General features: G+C 54.1%; 1 protein-coding gene across 22 annotated transcripts in view; it reads right to left on the reverse strand.

Annotated features, from left to right (window-relative positions):
- NRXN2 (neurexin 2) overlaps positions 1-18620 on the reverse strand; it is a 111595-nt gene that overhangs the window by 70525 nt on the left and 22450 nt on the right. For 14 of the 22 annotated variants that reach the window (XM_012777961.2, XM_076001766.1, XM_012777960.2 and 11 more), the window contains exons 3-6: positions 18160-18177; positions 13292-13321; positions 10896-10967; positions 6054-6355 (exon numbers count right to left, since the gene is read on the reverse strand). In XM_012777961.2, coding sequence (XP_012633415.1) covers positions 6054-6355; positions 10896-10967; positions 13292-13321; positions 18160-18177 — 422 coding nt within the window. The remainder of the gene's footprint in view (positions 1-6053; positions 6356-10895; positions 10968-13291; positions 13322-18159; positions 18178-18620) is intronic. The other 8 variants (XM_012777959.2, XM_020286407.2, XM_076001762.1 and 5 more) reach the window with 3 other exon arrangements.

The raw sequence follows: 18620 nt of genomic DNA on the forward strand, positions 1-18620 counted from the left end.
CAGGGGATAACATGTGATAAGAGGATTAGTACTGCTGGCTGGTAGGACTATCATGAAATAAAGAGGCCAACTAGTCAGAACAAGGAACAATTAGCTTTAGGGCAGATAAACCAATTGTGTCCCAAAAGGTATGAGTTGTCTGGTATCACTGCACTAGTCAAACAAGGCAAGGGGAAAAGGCATTGGTGTTAAAGATCCAATTTACTACTCTTTTTGAATTAGAACTGGTTGTAGAGAACAAAATAAGAAAAAAAAGTTTTCAACTTTCATGGAGAAGATTCCATTTTTAACAAGCAGAACAGTAAATTAAGAATCAGGATTGAGAGGGAAGAAGTGTGAATTCAAAACTTGAGACTTCCACTAATTTGTCAAGAGAGCCAGGCTTCCTCTGAACAACAGCAGGGTTGAAGTGGGTGAGAAAGGGCTCCTCTAGGCCTAAGGATTAAGCATCCAGAACCCAGTCCATGGAGACCACACTTAAGGGGACAACTGTGGTCAAATACTAGAATGGAGCTTCCACCGGAGCCCATTCCTGGTGGCCTCTGACATAGCACAGAAAGGGGGCTACCCAGCAGCCCAGGTCTTCCCAAAGGCCAGGATCTGGAGAGCTGAGACTTCAGACTAACAGATAAGCAATGAAGGCTTTATTTCATCCATAGAAGCAGCTAGAGAGCTCCTGGATCCTGGGGGCACAAGAATAACAATGCATGATGAGTGAGAAGGGCATTGAAGTCATAGAGGGGAGAAGCCAGGCATCATGTCAAGTGGTCACTTACTAAGGCCAAGGGCCTTTGGACAGAACTATATCCCATCTCCACCTTAAAATCTGAGTATGGCTCCAGCTCCCTCAAAATCCAAGAGGGGGATCATATGCACAAATCACAAAAACCTGGGATGAAGGCAATCTGTGGAGCTTGAGCAAAGAAGCTCAGGACAAAGGAAAGAGGAACCCACTCCACTCAGACATAAGAGGGACCCATTTTTCAGAGACATAAGCAAAACATTCAAATTGCTTCAAGATTTGAGAACATCCAAGAATGACAGAACCATGAGACAAACTACAGCCTCCTGTGCATTTTGCACCAATGACAACAACCAGTCTGTTGTTTGGAGGCAAAGAAATGGAGTGGCTTCCAAGTCAGACTTCCAGTTCCCCTACTTCCTAAATAGATAACCTTGAGCAAGTTCTTTAATCTTCCAAATCTCAGGGTCCTCATTAGCAAAATGGGAATAATATCTCCCACCTCATCAGATTGTCCTAATAATTAGGTGAGACACTAAAGAGAAATGAAACCTTTGAACCCAGGGGCTAGGTGGGGAGAAATGTTACAGTGCAATCTGAGAAATGCTGTGACAAAGTGACAGACACCTGTGGATATTCAGAGGAGGGAGCAGGAAGGAGAGGTGCTCTTCTGGTCTTCTAAAGCAAATTGGATTTTTTTCCAGGAGGACAAGAAGTAGTTCAGTGCTCATATCAAGTTGTTAGATCTACTACTTTGGGGCATGGGTCCTCATGTCCAAAACCTTACCAACTGCCTTCAAGAAAAAGAACAAATGAATCATAAAAAAACTACTAGAAAAACAACTAAAAACACTCAATAGTTGCAGGTATTAAGCCCTTAATTTGCTTACCACCTAGAAGTAGAGATAAGGAATGAATATAAATATTGATGCAGGCAGAATGTGATGAGAGGGCTAGAATACAAGTTTCCAAGGTCTTGAAGAACATAGCCAAGAAGGAGGCTGGCTATGGGGATGGATTGAGGAAGGCTTTATGAAGAAGGTGGCATTTAAGCTGGGCCTGAAAGATTGAAAAAAACACAACTAATGATAATGGCAACAGCGAGTCCTTCAGTGCTCACGCTGTGCCAGGCTGTGCTGAGTGCCTTAAAGCATTACCTCGTTAGTTAGCAAAAGGCTCGTTCTCACTTTGCTGATGAGAAGATGAAGCTCAGAGAGGTTGTATAACTTGCCTAAAAGTCACTCAAACAACTACTGGCAGAGCTGGGATTTGAACCAGTCTGTCTGACTAAAACACTAGCTCTAGGATTTCACCAGGCAAAAAGAAGGGTGCATGGGTGCTGTCTGTGGAAGAACTGTGGGAACAAAGGGAAGAGCTAGGAAAGTTGGCATAAATGAGCATGGAGAGCAGCACAGCTAGGCCCAAAGACAGGGTGAGTGCCATGCCAGAGAGCATGAGAGACCTGGGCAGGAAGTAGGGAGAGGAGCCCTAAATGCCTGATGGACTCCATCCTTGGGAACTGTATCCTGGAGGACTCCATCCTTGGTGATTCCATCCTTGGGGACTGCATCCTTGGGGGACTCCGTCCTTACAGGACTCCATTCTTAGGGGATTCCATCCTTGGAGGACTGTATCCTTGGGGACTCCATCCTTGGAAGACTCTATCCTTAGGGGACTCCATCTGTGGGGGACTCCATTCTCGGAGACTCCATCCTTACAGACTCCATCCTTGGGGGACTGTGTCCTTAGGAGACTCCATCCTTGGGGAACTCTATGCTTGAGGGACTCTATCCTTGGAGGACTCCATCTTTGGGGACTTCATCCTTGCAAACTCGATCCTTGGGTCATGGGGGAGCTCCTGAGAGTCTCTGCACTGAGGAGAGGATTCATTCAAGCTGGGCAGGAGGAAGCACCATGTGATAATTTGGTAGCAAGCTTGTCTTCCAAATTTGGTGCTGGCTAATGATAAAATGGGTTTGCACACTGTGCTTGCATGGTGGCAGGAAGCAGTTGGGAAGCACACTGGGTATGGGAGGAAAGCAGGACCAGGACTAAAAGTAGGCCTCAGGGAATCCTCAGGGATAATCATTACTGCCAAGATCCCCCAAAAGACACCACTGGTCATGGTGGCTTCAAGGGCTGGCTTGAAAGGAGAGAGCAAGGCACTATCACATCAGCCCCCTCTGGTCCTACCTGCTATATTCTAAGAGCTTCTAGACGACTCCAGGGATAATAACCTAGTTCAGGGGGAAAGGGAGAAAAATTCTGCCTCCTTCCAGTCTTTGGAGCTGGCCTTTGACCCACTCCACAGCTGCAGAAACAAAGGGAAGAGAGACCTCTCAGTGCTGGTTCTGGGCCAGGCCCTCCCCAGGTGGTCATCTTCCCAGCCATTCTGGTCACATGAGGGAAAAATAGCATAGAAGTCACAGTGTCCTCAGATCCTGGCCATCTCTCCTGTAAGGCTGAAAGCAGATGTCATTTCTCATGTTACCTCCCTGTCCTAGCTTGTGGCCCACAAAACCTAGAGGAGCCAGGATATTGGTTCAAACCACTCCACCTAGCATCACCCCTTAAGGCACATAAAGGACTTTTCCAGTCCCAGGATGTCATCTGGACACTGCATAAACTTTCTTGAGCAAGGTGTCTCCACATCGGCACCACTGACATTTGAGGTCAGATGATTCTTTGTTGTGAGGACTATCCCGTCAACTGTAGGATATTTGGCATCATCCTGGTCTCTACCCACAAGGTGTCAGCACACCCCCTGAGTTATGACAACCCAAATGTCTCCAGACACTACCAAATGTCCCCTGGGGGCGCAACACAATTGAGTGACTGAGAAATACTGCTCTAGGGACAACAGAATCCATTAACTTACTCTTTGAAGCCCTGAAAAACAGGCATGCAAGGATAGATGTGGCCACAGGTGAGGCCTTGAGCAAGGGCCCACGGTGACCAAAAGAGAGCTGCCCATCTGCAGTTGCTACACCTCACATTCGTCAAAGAAATCCCCCCAAAAACCCTATAAAGAGGATTCTCAATCAAAGTCTTTAACCAGCCTGTGGCCTTGAGGACCTGCTTTGGGGTCAGCATGACCTGAGTCTGCTCTGAGCCATCTGACAGAACATTCCAGGGGGAAGCACTTTCCATCAGTTACCAGCTTGGACCTGTGACCCTGTGAGCCCCAGGAAGAGCTGACCATGGATCACTGTCTACACTCAGAATGGCCAAGACCACGTGTTATCTCCTTTGTGTGGCTTCCCACTTCACCCAGCCACAAACTTCTCTCTCCTCTTGGGTATCACCCGAGTTCTACCATGCTGAAGGTTTCTGCTGCTCGCTGGGCACTTGCATGGCCTTGCTCTGTTCACTTTCAACAGACTCATCCTATCTCCTCAAGAGCCGAAGTCCTAGGAGTGCAGGGACCATGTCTTTTTTCCCTCTGTACCCAGAATGGATGCACCATACATTTATTGACCAAATGACGTGTGGATAGGAACTCTGGGCTTGCAACATCTTGCCAAAGGCAGTACCAGGTGACAGCACTGGTCCTAGGGAAAGTAAGCAGGCAAGAAGCACCAATAAAATGTGTGAGGTACCTGAAAGTATCACAAATGTACATGACACACTCATGTGTGCTCAGACTGTGGTGACAACACAGAACAGCCCTCTGATGGGGAAAGGGATGATATGACATGAAGAGGGGCACTGCATCGAGGAAAAGGGCTCCACCAAGCATGCCACTCGTCGGAACTCAGGGCCACAAATGACAGGCACAGCAGCAAGCACCCAACTGCAGCCAGTGGTGCAGGCTGGAGGAGGAGTGGCTGGATCAGTCTGAACACCCTCCCAGACGGGGGCGGCAAGAACCAGGGAGAAATCCCCATTAGATAATCTCCAATGGTATCAAATAAGACCAGGTAAGAAGCCAGGATACTGAGCCCAAATGACAAGTCTTTCAGTGGGAGGGAGGGGAGGAAGAAGAGGAGGAGAAGGAGGAAGACAAAGATGATGACAAAGAAGACAGACAAGGAAGGGTGGCCACTACACCGCCAGAATCAAGAAGTCCAGAGAAGAAACTAGTAAGAGAACGGCCACAGAGAGCAGGACAGAGCCTCCGAGGACAGGGCTGTCTGGTTTTTCTGGTTCACACAGACCTCAAGCGATGGAGCTGGAAGACCTTTCCAGCTGCTAGTACCTCTTCTTTCAAAAGAAAAAAGAACCAGCAAATGCCCGAGCACCTGAGACCCAGGAGTCAGGAGGCAGAGACAGGACCCACCACAAGAGCCACAGCAGCCTCTCCAGCGTTGGAAGAAAGGTTAGGACCCTGACTGAGAGGGAACTTCTCAGGGCTAGAAACAAGCTGGGAAGGTTTCCTATCAAGCAAAGCCTGGCCAGAGAGATGGCCTCAACTGCAGTAGCCTCCCTGGGCCTTGTGAGGTGAAGACGGCCACTGCTAAGAGGACCTGTCCAGTGGGGGTGTCTGGGAACAGAAGCCAAGAGAACACTGCAGAGAAGAGGCCTGTCCTGTCTGCAGGAGCCCAGCCAGGAGGGTCTCCTCCAGCACCTGCATGAGCCAGCCTAGCAGCCAGAGAGGCAGATGCAGGCCATGGCGTGCTGGAGGGCCTGGTTCCTTTGAATAAAAGGGAGGGAAGAGAAGGCATGTCCTCCCCAGAGGAGACACAGGGCCAACACCCTCCCTGGTCCTACTCTCCCTCTCTGCCTGCTGTGCCTCCACTTCACCCTGACACTCTCCAACCCCTGGCCTCTGCCCTAGAAAAGCCTCTGCTGAGGGCAGAGCACATCCTCCCCCCACTCATAGCTCAGGCTTGCCTTCGTGCCTTGCTGCCCTAGTGTCAGGACACCCACACCTGCTCCCCCAGGCCAGAGCCTGCCCACCCCAAAGATCCCCATCCCCACTCCATCAAACCCGAGGCCACGAACTCAGGTTCTGGCTCACTCCTCCCATGTCCTGAATCGCCCTCCTGTGTGGTCACCTGAGTTCTTAGCCCCCACCGTTGAGACCCCAGCTGCTCCCACCCATCTGAGCCCAGCCCTTCCCCTGCCCTCAGGCCCCTGACCACAGGCAGCTCTGAAGCCTTCTCCTGCTGCCTGCTGCCTGGTCTCTGAAGCCTGCAACAGATGACACTACAGCTGCACATCAGGACCCTCACAGCCCTGAGCCATGTTCTCCAGAAACATACCTCATTGCCCAGCCCTGACCCCTCCAACCTGAGCCCCGCAGGCCCCTCTCCCCACCCTTCTACACACCAGGTTGGCTGACCCCCAGCCTTCTTCTTGCTCCCCCTACCTGGCGCAGGTTTCGGGTAACCCGGACGTCGTGCCAGGCGTTGTCGTTGAACTTGCCGTTGACGGGTTCCACAAGGGCCTCGAAGGCACCTGAGCCTAGGTTGATGACCAGCCAGACAGCCCCAGACTTCAGGGACAGGTTAACGTAGTCGGCCGACTTGCCCGTGTGCAACATCAGCCCGTTGCGCTGCAGGGTGCGGAAGGCCAGCGTGATCTCGTCAGTGCTGCTCTGGATCGGGTTGTGTGACAGGTCGTAGCAGAAGAACTCATTGCCTTTGAAGGTCGCCACAAACTCCTCCTTGCCTGGATGCCGTGGTGTGGGAAGACGGGGGAAGGCTGAGTGGGCTAAGGTATGCCAGCACCTCCCTGGCTGCCCCCAGCAACCCAGGTATGGGTCCTAGACACCAGGAGCCCTAGGCTCCCAGCACTCGGCCTGTCAACCCTCCTCTCAGGAACTTGCCATCTCTACTGTCAAAAGTCAACTTCAGACTGGGCACAGTGGCTCACACCTGTAATCCTAGCACTCTGGGAGGCCGAAGTGGGAGGATTGCTTGAGCTCAAGAGTTCCAGACCAGCCTGAGTAAGAGCAAGACCCCTTCTCTACTAAAAATAGAAAAATTAGCTGGGCATGGTGGCACATGCCTGTGGTCCCAGCTACTCAGGAAGCCAACGCAGGAGGATCGCTTGAGCCCAGGACTTTGAGTTTGCAGGGAGCTATGATGACACTACTGCACTCTAGCCCGGGCAACAGAGCAAGACTATTAAAAAAAAAAGAGTCAACTTCCCCCACGTCCATTTCCAAACCAAGAGGCTGCTAAGTGGCTCCCACATCCACAGGCCCAAACGAAGCAGAGGGCCTTGCTATTCCCTCCCCAGCAACCTTCCCATCGGCCACTCCCCTTACCAAACGAACATGGAAGAGAAACAAGGCTCTAGCTGACTTCTCCCTGGGAGTTCCTCCCCAGTGGCTGGGCACCAAGGGACTCCTGCCCCTCCTTTGGTGACAGCCAATCTCAGGGCCCTGGGACAGTTTCAGCCTCACCATATGGGATGAAACAAGTAGGCCTGTCGTGCAGCAGAGGGCAGAGGAGGAGAATGGGAGGTGGTGGAATGGGGACAGGCAGGGAAGACACAATGCAGTTGACAGGGATATGCACCAGGTAGCAGCGGGTCGCAGAGTGGAGCTTTCACAGGTGGCCATCATGCCTGCTATTACCACCCCATCTTCTCACTTCAGCCTGAGAAGGACAGCGCAGACAGGCCCTAGGCAGAGAGTCTCTGAGCAGCCCGAGCGCCAGGTATGCAACCTGTGTGTCCCCAGTGGATGATGGCGTAAGAGTGCAAAGGCAGGCCTGGCTCTGTGCATGTGCACCTATACGCAAGTGCACATGTGCACACAGGGACCCAGCACAGGGCCCTTCCACTGGCACTTTTTAAGCAAAAGCAAAAACTACTGGGAGATCCTGAGGGATTGTTAGCATTCTGTGAGTTGGTGACAAATGACAGGACAATGACTGAGTGGTACTAGGAAGTTGGGTTCTCAGCCCCACACTTTCACAAGCCAGAGCACAAGCAGAGGGAAGGCAACTGGATATAGAGTCAGGAGAGACCAGAGGACCACGCTTCTCCTGGCCAGTAAACCATGATGTACAGGTGGTCCTGCCTACCGCAGAGGATGGATGAGGGGTAAAAAAAGACTGTGTCCCCGAGGGTCTGTATGAAGAAACCAGGCTATCTAAGTGTAGGAGGTCTCAGTAGATGTCTCCAGGACCCGGGCAAGCGTAGGCATAATGCATGCAGGGTCGTCAGCAGGCCCCTGTCTTCCCCTCGGGGACAGGGAATGGCTCTGTGTCGAGGTGGGGGGTCTCTGAGTACAGATTCTGCAGATCTTCTCCCCTCCACACACAAGCTGCTTCTTTCCCTCCGGGCAGGCTGCCCACAGACTCTGTCCTCGCTGCCTCCGGATGCCAAGGCACCAGCTGCTGCCCCAGAGCCTGGCACAGCACTCGCTGCAGCTGGCAAGGCCTGGTTTCCTGAGGCCACAGGGCAGCAGGGCTGGTGGGGGCCTGAGCAACATTGGGACAGTCTGCATCCCTCCCTCTGCCTACTAAGGGTACCAGGGGGAAGGCCAGAAAGCCAAGGTGAGGACCCCAGCAGAGACAGGAAGATAAGGTGGGGAAGAATGGAGGGCAGAGAAAGAGAAGGGTGGACCAGCACAGGGACCAGAGATGAGTGGAGCTGGCTCAGGGATGACAGGGAGCAGGAGGGGACAAGGGGAACTACCTGGATAAAGAAAAGGAGCAGGCTTCACAGGGGACAGGTAAGGAGAGGGGAAGAGGGCCAGCGAGGAAAGGGGGACAGGGACCTCTAGGGAACGGAAGCCAAGGCTTTCTGGGGCCCTGCCGTCTCCATAGCAACCAGGCCTGCTGCCCAGGCACCGGCAGAGCCAGGGGGCTCAAGGACCAGAAAAGGGACCAAGTTTGACCTTGGGTTAGCCACATGTACTAGTCCCTCCCAGAAGCCACTCCTCCCACTCCCTCACCTTCACTGCAGTCAAAGAAAATACCATTAAAGAGAGAGTCAAACAGAGAGAAAGGGAAGAATAAGGCAACCACGTGAAAAAGTGATTGAGACAGAACAAAAGAGGCCAGAAAAAAAGAGAGAGGCGGGTCTGGGGCCAACCATGGCTGCCAAGGCCAAGTGGAGAAATGAGGCCATCCCCCTCACCCCCCCACCTCTGCCTCAGGTCTCGGAGTGGAGGCAAAACCAGCCGCTCCACAGCTCCCGTCCCTTTACCGCCAAAGACCCCAGAGATGCGGAGGGGTGGCAGCAGCTCAAAGGCTGCTGAAGCCTTCAAGCGGGCGGACAGAAAAGAGAGGAGCAGGTGTGGGCAGGAAAACCCAGGCATGGCGAGGAGACAGAAAGCCAGAGTGGGAGGCAGGGGCAGGACTTCAAGAGACTGGTAAGGACTCTACTGGGGTAAGGGCGTGGGGCCCGCCAGGTGCTCAGCGGAGCACACACCCGATCTGGGACGCACAAGCCCTGAGGCACCAGGGGGCGCTCTCCCCCACCTCGCTGCGCCGGGGGGGGGGGGGGGGGGGGGGGGGGGGGGGGGGGAAGCTATGACACCCAGCAGAGCTGGAGCAACAAGACAGCGCTGCTACTGACAGCGCCTGGCCCCAGAAGGGGGGTAATAGCTGATCCTTATTTCCCCTCAACAGTTGGGAAGTCTGTAGCCCCTCGAGTGTCCCCAGTGAAACTGTACATGGCTAGAGACTAGCTGTTGTGGGCCTGGGCCTCAGCACCATGAGGGACAGAGCAGCTGCCTCCTTTGCAGACCCAGCTCAAAGGCCCCCTCTGGGAAGGTCTCCAGCGCCTGCCCCTCCCCCGCTAGAGTGCTACAGCTGTCTGTTCTGCTCATTTGGCACTTACTGCCTAGTAACATCTTGTACTGCTCCCTGGAGAGGAAGTGTGATGTGAGAAAGACCTGGGCGCTCGTGCTGGCTCCACCACCAGCTTTGTGACCTTGGCTAGTCACAAAGCTGGGCTCTAAGCCCCAGCTTTCTTCTCTGGAAAATGGAGCTAGTCATCAGCCCACCTCCCAGGTTTCTGTGGACCTCTTAGAAAGAGAAAAGCTTCAAATGGACTGGTACTCTTGGACTGGTACGTAACTTTATGTGTGCTGCCTTTCTGCCTCTCTGTCTCTCAGTCTCTCTCTCGATGAATAAATTAACTCCTCTGAACAGAGTCTGCACTTTCCAAATACTTTGCATGGACCACGCTTTATTGTAGTCATGTGTTAGAACATCAATGAGCCCCGTGGGAACAGAGACCATTCACTCATATTAAGCAAATTTGCTGAGCACACGCCTACATATGTGCCAAGAGCTGTGTAAAGCACACGGTATACAAATGACAATACCCAATCCCTGTCCTCAGGGAGCTCTGTCTAGTGGGGGAGGCAAACAGGTGAAGTGACCGTTGTGATGCACTGTGATAAGCCATCTAATGGAGGTATAACAGAGGAAGCACTGAAGTGTCTGGGGTAGCCAGTGTGGATGGCCTGGCTGCTCTCTCCAGGGTCAGCCGGAAGAGACGCCAGCCTTTGGGGAAGGGGGCAGGGAGGCCGAAATCCAGGCAGACAAAGAGCTCAGACTAAAGAACGTGTCTGACCCAGTGCTTGTCACCCACTGTACCTCCTTGAGGAGTCATCAAACTGGCCTATGAGCTTCTCTTAAAAGAGGCAGCCACAGTACAGATAGAGAAGCTAGAATCCTAAGACATGCTTGAAGTGGCCGGTGCTGGCCTGGGGGGCTCTGGCCAGTGTCAGTTTCCCTGTCTATAAATCGAGGGCAATGATATTCACCACAAAGGGCGGTGGAGGCTCATTTAGAGGATATGTATGATGCCTGCAGATGACAGATGCCATATCTCCCAACCAGAGCTCCCCTGGGCTGGGCACCTAGCAGGCTTCCAGAATTTGGTGGCTAAATGGGGGGTTGCCCTGCTGCCCAGTCACTCTAAAGATCTGGGATCCCCCAGAGAAACAGATATTCTCTAGGGCTTGGCCAGAACAACTGCCACAGAAAAAGACACCTGTGTTCCAGAAAGAGGCCATCAGGATAACCGGGCTTGGGAAAAGAAATGGAGGTCTGCGGCCCTTCACACCAGGGCAGAAAATGGGGCTCTTAGAATGGCCCTGGGAGTGCAGACCCACCAGTTCCTATAGGCCTGGGGGGGTGCAAGGGGATGCGCCTGTGTTGACTCAGCTTCCCCCCAGGAAGCACAGTTAGCCTGCAGCAAGGCGAGGGCTGGGCTCTCTGGGGACTGTGGAGTCACTGACCTTTTGTTGGCTGGTGCACATCGCCGGCTCCTCCTCTCCCGGCCCCCCCCTCGGAGAACAGTAAGGACCCTACTGGAGAAGCAGAATTGGGGAGTCAGGCACAGGGGGCTACCCAGCCAGTCCCTCCCCAGCCTTGAGGTGATGGAAGGCCCTCTTCAGGGTGCAGGTGCTGCTTGGAGATACAGGTGAGGAGGGGTTTCTCAGGGACTCCCTTGCCTTCAGGACCTCTAGGGAAGGGCCCGGTTGACAAACCAAGGACCATGGGCCCCCACAGACCCCATCAGACTCACGATCATCAGCTCCCACACTTTGCCTGGGGAGACCAGGCCTCACTGCAGGCGGGAGCTTCTGTTCCCCACAGCAGGCACACAGGCCAGCCCTTGGCACTCCATGGCCCCTGTGCTCCCCCTGCCAATTTCTCACTCACTCTCCTGGCCTCCTCCTCCATGAGGCTCATCCTTCCCCCCAACTCCGAATCTTTGCTCACACCTTTCTGCTGGGCCAGAGTTCACTCAAAAGCCTGACACACATACCCCTCCTCTAGAAACTTCCCTGGATTCACACACCAAGCCCCTCTTCTGTTCTTTGTCTCAAGTCTCTCACTTGCCATCTACACAGCTTCCTTCGTTCACTACAGAGAGGGCTCTGAAGGTTGCCTTTGTCCACTTCTCTGCCAGTTAGGCCCTGAGACTTCCCAGGGAATTCTCAGGGACTTTCTGTGGTTCCTGTTTGTTCTTTGTCCCTGCACTGTGCCCACAGAAAGGCTGTGCATACCAAGTGGGGGCCTGGCTAGCTGGAGCCCATGCTAGATGCAGGAAGCCCTTTCTTAGGCACTGTTTCTCGGTCCCCATCACCCACTCCTCAGCACAAAGGCCTCTGCCCCAAAGGCCCCTGCAGGCACATGTTACCACATCTGGGTTCCAGGCCAGAACTCTCTACCCACCCCTGCCAATGAGCTCACCCCTACCAGGGAATGTGTGTGCTCAGCACCAGGGCACCCACCCTATCGCCAGATCCACAGGATGGCTTCAGGATGAGGGAACTCAGGGATGGGGGAAGTCCCTGCCTGGACTCTCACTCCAACCCCAATCCCAAAGCCACAGAACTAAAACCAGAACAACACCTGAGCTGTGGAACATTGGTAGAGGGGAGTCCTGGGGTCTTTTGGGGGGTGGTCTTCACCTATGAGAAATGGAGCAAGAGCCAGAACCGGGCACTGAGATGCAAGAAGGACGTGAGTGAACCAACCAGTGCTTCTGCTCCCGATTCCCCACTCAGGACTTCCTCTTTGCCCACTTTTCTTGCCATAATTTCACTTCCCTGCGAGAATCCCAAGCCTCTCCTTCCCCAGCCTGAATCCATCCCAAATTTCACAGTCTGTCCCACAGCCTGGTCTTGGTCCTATAGGCTCCCCCTGCCTACAGGCCGGGGACCCCAACCTGTCCCTACACCAGATTACCCCTCAACAGAGGGCTGGGCAGGGCAGGTGTGGCTGTGCCAAAAAGATCTGGAAGGCCAAAAACCTGAGCTCAGAGAGAATCAGTGATGGGGAATAGCTGAGGGAGGCCAGAGCAGGAGGACAGCAGTTAGGACTTCTGGGTTCTGTCTCCAGCTTTGCTTAACACCAGGGCTTTCAAACATGGTAGGGACTTGTTCGAAGGGGGACTAAAATTAAATTACTAGTCCCAACCACACCACCAATTAAGTCTTGTGTAGTTACTCGCAAGTCACTTCATCTCTGATCCTCAATGTCAACATCTGTCAAATAGAGATGTTCAAAAGATACAAGGGTGAAGGCGTGCGGGGCAGGGAGGGGCACTGCGGGAAGGGAGGAACCCTACACCTCTGTCCCCTGTTTTCTCTCTTCATTCCCATTGTGGATTGGGCATCCCACGGCAGCAGGATGAGGGGGATGAAGCTGCCTAAGATCCTCTTTCTCCAGATCATGCTTTTCTCTTTTTACTTGGGTTCATAGAAAAGAAAGAATGATCAGAATGAGTGGAAGGAAATCAAATACCACCATGAGAAAGAAAAAAAGCAAGTACACTACTAGAAAAACGCAAAAAAAAAAAAAAAAAAAAGGTTGACTGGAGACAACGGCAGGAGTTCAAACATCTCTTGATGTCAGAAACCAAGGTGAGATGAGGGCGGATGGAGTGTATCAGGGCAGGTGAGGGACGGGGAGCGCACAGACCCGGACAAGCCCCCCCGCCCCGACCCCAACACCCCCCAAATAAAATTAAGAAATGGAAGAGGAAGGGGGTGGGAAAGGAAGGAAGGTGGCAGGACAGGTGGAGAAGGGGACAGGGGAGGGACAGGGAGAAGAACAGAAAATCCAGGTATAGGTTGGGGTCAATCCAATCCAATCCAAACCAAACCAAAACTTCAAACCATACCTTCGCTGTTTAACGTCAGGTGAGCCGGACCTTGGAAAGGGGAAGGAGAGAAAGAAAGAAAGAAAAAAGAAAGAAGAAAAAAAGAAAGAAAAGGGGAAAAAACAAAGAAAACACGAGTCATCAAAATCAGCCAGAGAGAAGGGAGAAAAAAGCTTTTGCTGCCACAATTTAAAAACCCTTTTTAACTTGTGACAGACATCGGGGAGAACCCCAGCCCAGGAGCTGAGGAGAGGGGCCCGATGCCAGACAGAGGGTGAGGGTGGATAGGGGAAGAGAGAGAGACTGGTGGCAGAGGGGTGAGGGGGGCAGGTGGAACCGAGGAAGGAAGGGGCAGGGAGTCGCTGCAGGGGGGAGAGGAGATTTTGGTTTCTTTTTTTTCTTCTTGCCGGAAAAAAAAAGGAAAAGGAGGAGAAGCATGAGGCTGGGAGGGCTGCTTTTTCCTTTTTCTTTTTTTCTTTTTTTTTTCTTCCGGGAGGCGGAGAGAAAAAAAAACGGTCAACGAGAAAAACGATTCAGATGGAGGAGAAAATAAAACACGACACAAAAATCAAAGCCACCTGGAGAGAGAGAGAGTGTCCTGTTAGCGGGCTTGAGCGGGCAAAGGGGCCTCCAACCCCCACACTCCCATCCCGGTGACCCCTCTGGCCCCAGCAGAGAATAGGGGAGAAAGGGGACTATGAGGGACCTGGGCCTAAAAGAATCTCCACCCACAGTGGGACTCAGCAAGACATCTGTCCAGTTCCAATCCTCCCAGCTACTCCCTCCCTATGGATAATAGGGAACCTGCGCTCCTGGGTTCCAAGAGGAAACTGGGGTTCAGAAGGATAAGCTAGGGGGAAGCAGGTAGGAGAAGGCAGAGTCCAGGGAACAGTGGGAGCCCCAGCTCAGAGCTCTCGGACAGCAAGGTCCAAAGAGGACAGCGCAGCACATGGGAGGGACCCCAGCTGTCTGAGAGGTCAAAGCATCTCATTCATAAATTATTCTGTGGACCTCCCTTTCTCTGGCCAGGACCTCATGGAGATGACCCAAAAGCTGAATTTTGAAGATAGAAAACAGAGCAAAATCAGCTGAGATTTCCATCCAGGATTCCCTTGAGAGAGCCCCTTGAGAGAGCCTTGTCAGCCCTAACCCGAGGTACCCTCCCCAGCCTTAGTGGCAGAGAATCTGGCCCATCGGATCAGCACCTTTGGCCCCAAAGGCCACCAGCTAAGGAAAGCTCTCCCTCAGAGAAGCAGGCAGCCCAGGCCTCACAAATGGGCTGAGACCTCGGGGCTCCCTAAGGGCTCCCTGAGGTGACCAGCCAGCCCCACCAAACCTCAAGGCTCCCCTAATTCCACCCTCCCCTGTGGCATCTGGCCAAGAGGGTGGAGAAGGGAACATCCCTGTAATACCACTGTCACCCTTGGAAACCATCCCAGCTGCTATGGCAATGAGACATGGGCCCTAGGGAGAGAAAGCTGGGGCAGGGACAGAAGTATCAAGGTTAAAGAGCTACAAGTGTCTCTGAGATGAAGCTGAGGGCCAGGACACCTAGGTCCCAGGAGGGAAGGCAGTGAGGGGGCTAGGAAGGGCACAGCCAGGGGCCAAAGGCCTGGCCCCTGTGGAAAATGTGGCTAGACGGCCCACATTGCCCTCCTCTCCCCAGCTCTCTGGGGTGGTGTTGGTTTCTCCCCACCTCTGGGTCTGAGGCCAGTTGGGGAGGAGGCTACAGCTGCTGAAGGCAGCCTCAGGACAGAACAGATCTTGGGAAGACACAGGTTTTAATCCACAACACAGGTAGGGACCCAAGCATTTGGACCACGTCTCTTCACTCCTTGCTCTGAATGCCTCCTACCAACTCTTTCCCCAAGAACTGCCAGCATCTTCTTGCAAACGGCCCAAACCCAGCACCCAGACCCAGAGCCCTAAACCCTCAGCTGACTCTCCCTGTCTGAAGCAGCCTTGCCCTCAGGCTCCCACCCTTGGGAATCCAGGCTTCTGTCCCCCCAAGCCCAGGAGCCAGGTGCCCTGTGAACCCACCCTCTGTCCTGCACAGGCCTGACTGTGGCTGGGGGGAGAGCCACATGTCCCCCTCCCAGACCCTTTCACTGCCCAGCTACTTGCCAGCCTCATTAGCATTCAGCAGTCTCCCTCTGTCACCACGGCAACCAGCTGCTCAGCTCCCTCAGGCGTGACAGCACCAGCCATCTTGGTGAAGGGGAGGCCAGTTCCTTCCTATCTAGCCCACCTCAGCCCCCGCTAGCCCGAGGGTTCTCTCCCTGAAGTCTGCCCACATCTGAAGTCTCTGCTGCCTCCTCCTGGCCCCAGCCCCACTGGGGTATTCTCCTTCCCACAGCCACCTGGGTGTCAGCCCCTCCTCCCACCGCTGGAGAGGAGGCTAGCAGTGATGAATGGCATCGCCAGGGCTCCCTTCCTAGGGCACTTGAGCTAGCTGCTTCTGGGTCTCCTCTCCCTGCTACAAGAGGCTAAGAGGGAACAGCAGGAGCTTCGGAGCAGGACGTCTAAGTTCCTGGAGAAAGCTAGCCTCGGGCACGTTGTCAGGCGCTGGGAAGAGAGAGTGAAGGCACAGGGGGCTCCTTGGAGATCTGAAGGGGAACTGCAGGGTCCAGAGCACAGTGCCACAGAGGAGGCCCCAGCACACATCCATGGAACCTCCACCTGCCAAACCCACCTCCCCACTTTCAGTCTCAACACCTGACTCTCCTGTGGAAACCCCGGAGAGGACCACCAGCAGAAGAAGACAGGTGGTTACTGGGGACAAGATTGAGATGCACGAGCAGGCACACAGACATCCCAGAGAGACACACAGATGCATCACACGCTGGGCATACACACACATGCATGGCCTCAAATACACAACCCTGCACAGCCCCTGATGTGCAAGCACACACCGTGCCCCATCTAAACCAGCAGACAGACCACCATGACACCCAAAGAAATGGAGAGGTGGCATCCACAGGCCTCCTCCCTACTGGCCCCAGAAGGCTGGCTTCCCTTCTGTCCCAGTTATCCCTTTCCTGTCCCCTTCTCCCTGCATACTCCTCTCCCCACAGCACCCTTCTGCTCTCTTCTCTTGGCCAAGCTGCCCCATCTTCAGGCTTGAGTCCCTCTCTTCCCACCTCTTCACCTACTCCCTCTCCGGCCTCTGCTCCCTCCTTCCCGCCCCCAAGCCTCTCTCCTCCACCCTTTTTCCCTCTCTCTTTTCCGCCCTCCATCTCTCCCTTTGTTCAGAGGAGACATGACATCAAGAGCAAGTAAAAGTCACATCAGCACTAAATCTTATCTCCAGCCCTCAGAAGGCTGCACCCACCCAGACACGCAGACTCTCGCTCTCTCTGACACACGCACACAGAGGTAAACACTGACACGCAGAGATGCAAACACAGATGCAGACACACAAAGACACTGACGCTCTACAGAGGTACACAGAGATGTGGGCCACACCACGGAAGACGCAACAATGGAGGTGCACAGCACACCCAAATGCTCGGACACAAAACTGGGTTACATGTATACAGCGTATGTCCACAGATGCACAGAGGTACACAGAGATGCACAGACCTGCACAGCTATGTGAACACATGTGCACGCAGACACACACACATATACACATGCTGCCTTCTGGGACCAGTGACCTGAAGACCCCAAAGAGAAGAGACATCCAGAGAGAGAGACAAGCCAAACCATGGACACTACAAGGAAAAATGGGCTCCAGCTGAAAATGGGGCCAACAGCCCCTTGCCGCTTTGCTTTCCTTGGATCCTACATCCTTGGCACTCTCCCTGCCCTCCCCTGCAGGCCTGGGCCAGAGCCCTCGCTGAGGCTTGCCCTCCCACGCCTGCCTTCCCAGGGAGGCGCCAGCCCTGCCACCTCTCCCGTGCTGGCTGTGCAGCTCACCTCCAGCCCATTGAAGCCCGAACCCCAGCACAGGCTTCCCTCTCCCCACTCTTAGTCCACCCCGAGAAGAGAAAGAAACAGGGGAAAACCATAGCAAGAGGGAAAGTTCAGAGAAAGACAGAAACCCAGAAAGAGCGTGGAGAAGGACAGACAGAAGGAGGTCCAGGGACAGAGCCCTGGAGAAAAGAAGTAGAAGACAAAACCCAGAGCGGGAGAAAGGTAAGCAGAACAGAAGGCAGGAAAAGAACGGACAGAGGGACCCAGAGAGGCCTGCTCTCCACCTTGCCCTCCAGCTGGGCTGAAGGAAGAAGCAGAGGACCCCTACCTACCAGCCCATGGGGCAGGGTTTAGGGGCCTGCCACAAGTGTCATCACAGCAGAGTGGAGAAGCAGCCCTCACCCCACATCACCTGACCTGGGGACCTGGCACCCCACTTTGCCACAGCTCTCCACTGTACTCTAGCCCACCCAAGCCCTGCAACAGAGGCGCCAGACCCCACAGCAGGTTCTCCCCAAGCACAGGCTTCTGGGGCAGCAGCCCACCCCCAGCCCACCCCAGCCCCAGGCGGCAGAGCCCTTCTAAGCTCCTTAAGCTAGGCTGGGCAAAACAGGGTCTACCTACTCCCGTCTGAGCACTTCGGAGTCCTGCCAGCCCCCCACCACCACGACCACTCCCCATCTCCTCCCTCGAGTTCTCTTTCCCTCTCCTGCGAGGAAGGAGAAAGGCCACTTGGCACTGTGGAGCGAAGCAGGTGAGGGGAGGGCCTGCCCTCTGCCTGGCAGTTCTCACCACACCAGTAAAGAGGGGATGGGCAAGGGGGCACCAAGGCAGCCCATAGAGGACCCCAGATACTCTTCCCTGGAGGAACCCCAAACATGGCAGGGAAAATTCTTAAGTGGCCACTGACACCACTCACATAGGACCCCCGTGGCAACAGATCCATACCCCAGTGACCGAGAAGCTTCACTCACCTTCCATGGGGTGCTCCTCTGCAGGTGGCGAGGTTCAGAGGAGGGAGAGGCAGAGAGAGAAGAAAAAAGGGCTGTTAGCAAGGGTGCCACAGGTAGGGGCTCCAAGGGGAATGAGGGGCCCAAGGTCCCTGAGCCCACCCAGGCCCTGACATGCATCCCCCAACCTGGAAGGCACGCTCTCAAGGAATAGCTTTGCTGGAGATGAGGCAGAGACAGAGCTGTTCCCGAGTCATCTCTGCACGCACAGAGCCAGCCCATCTGAGAGGGCCCAACCCTCATGTGACATTTAGGAAACTGAGGCCCAAAGCAGGGAAGTGTCTGTTCAAGGTCACATGGAGAATGTGACTTCTCAGGGCAAGGGGTGGCTTCAGGTTTCCCGACTCCCCCAGACAGGCTCCTCCCGGCATTCCATTGCATCTCAGAGACAGATGGGGACACGCTCACACCAGTAGCTCTCTTAT

The sequence above is a fragment of the Microcebus murinus genome, chromosome 4, assembly GCF_040939455.1.
Source record: "Microcebus murinus isolate Inina chromosome 4, M.murinus_Inina_mat1.0, whole genome shotgun sequence".
NCBI lineage: Eukaryota > Metazoa > Chordata > Mammalia > Primates > Cheirogaleidae > Microcebus > Microcebus murinus.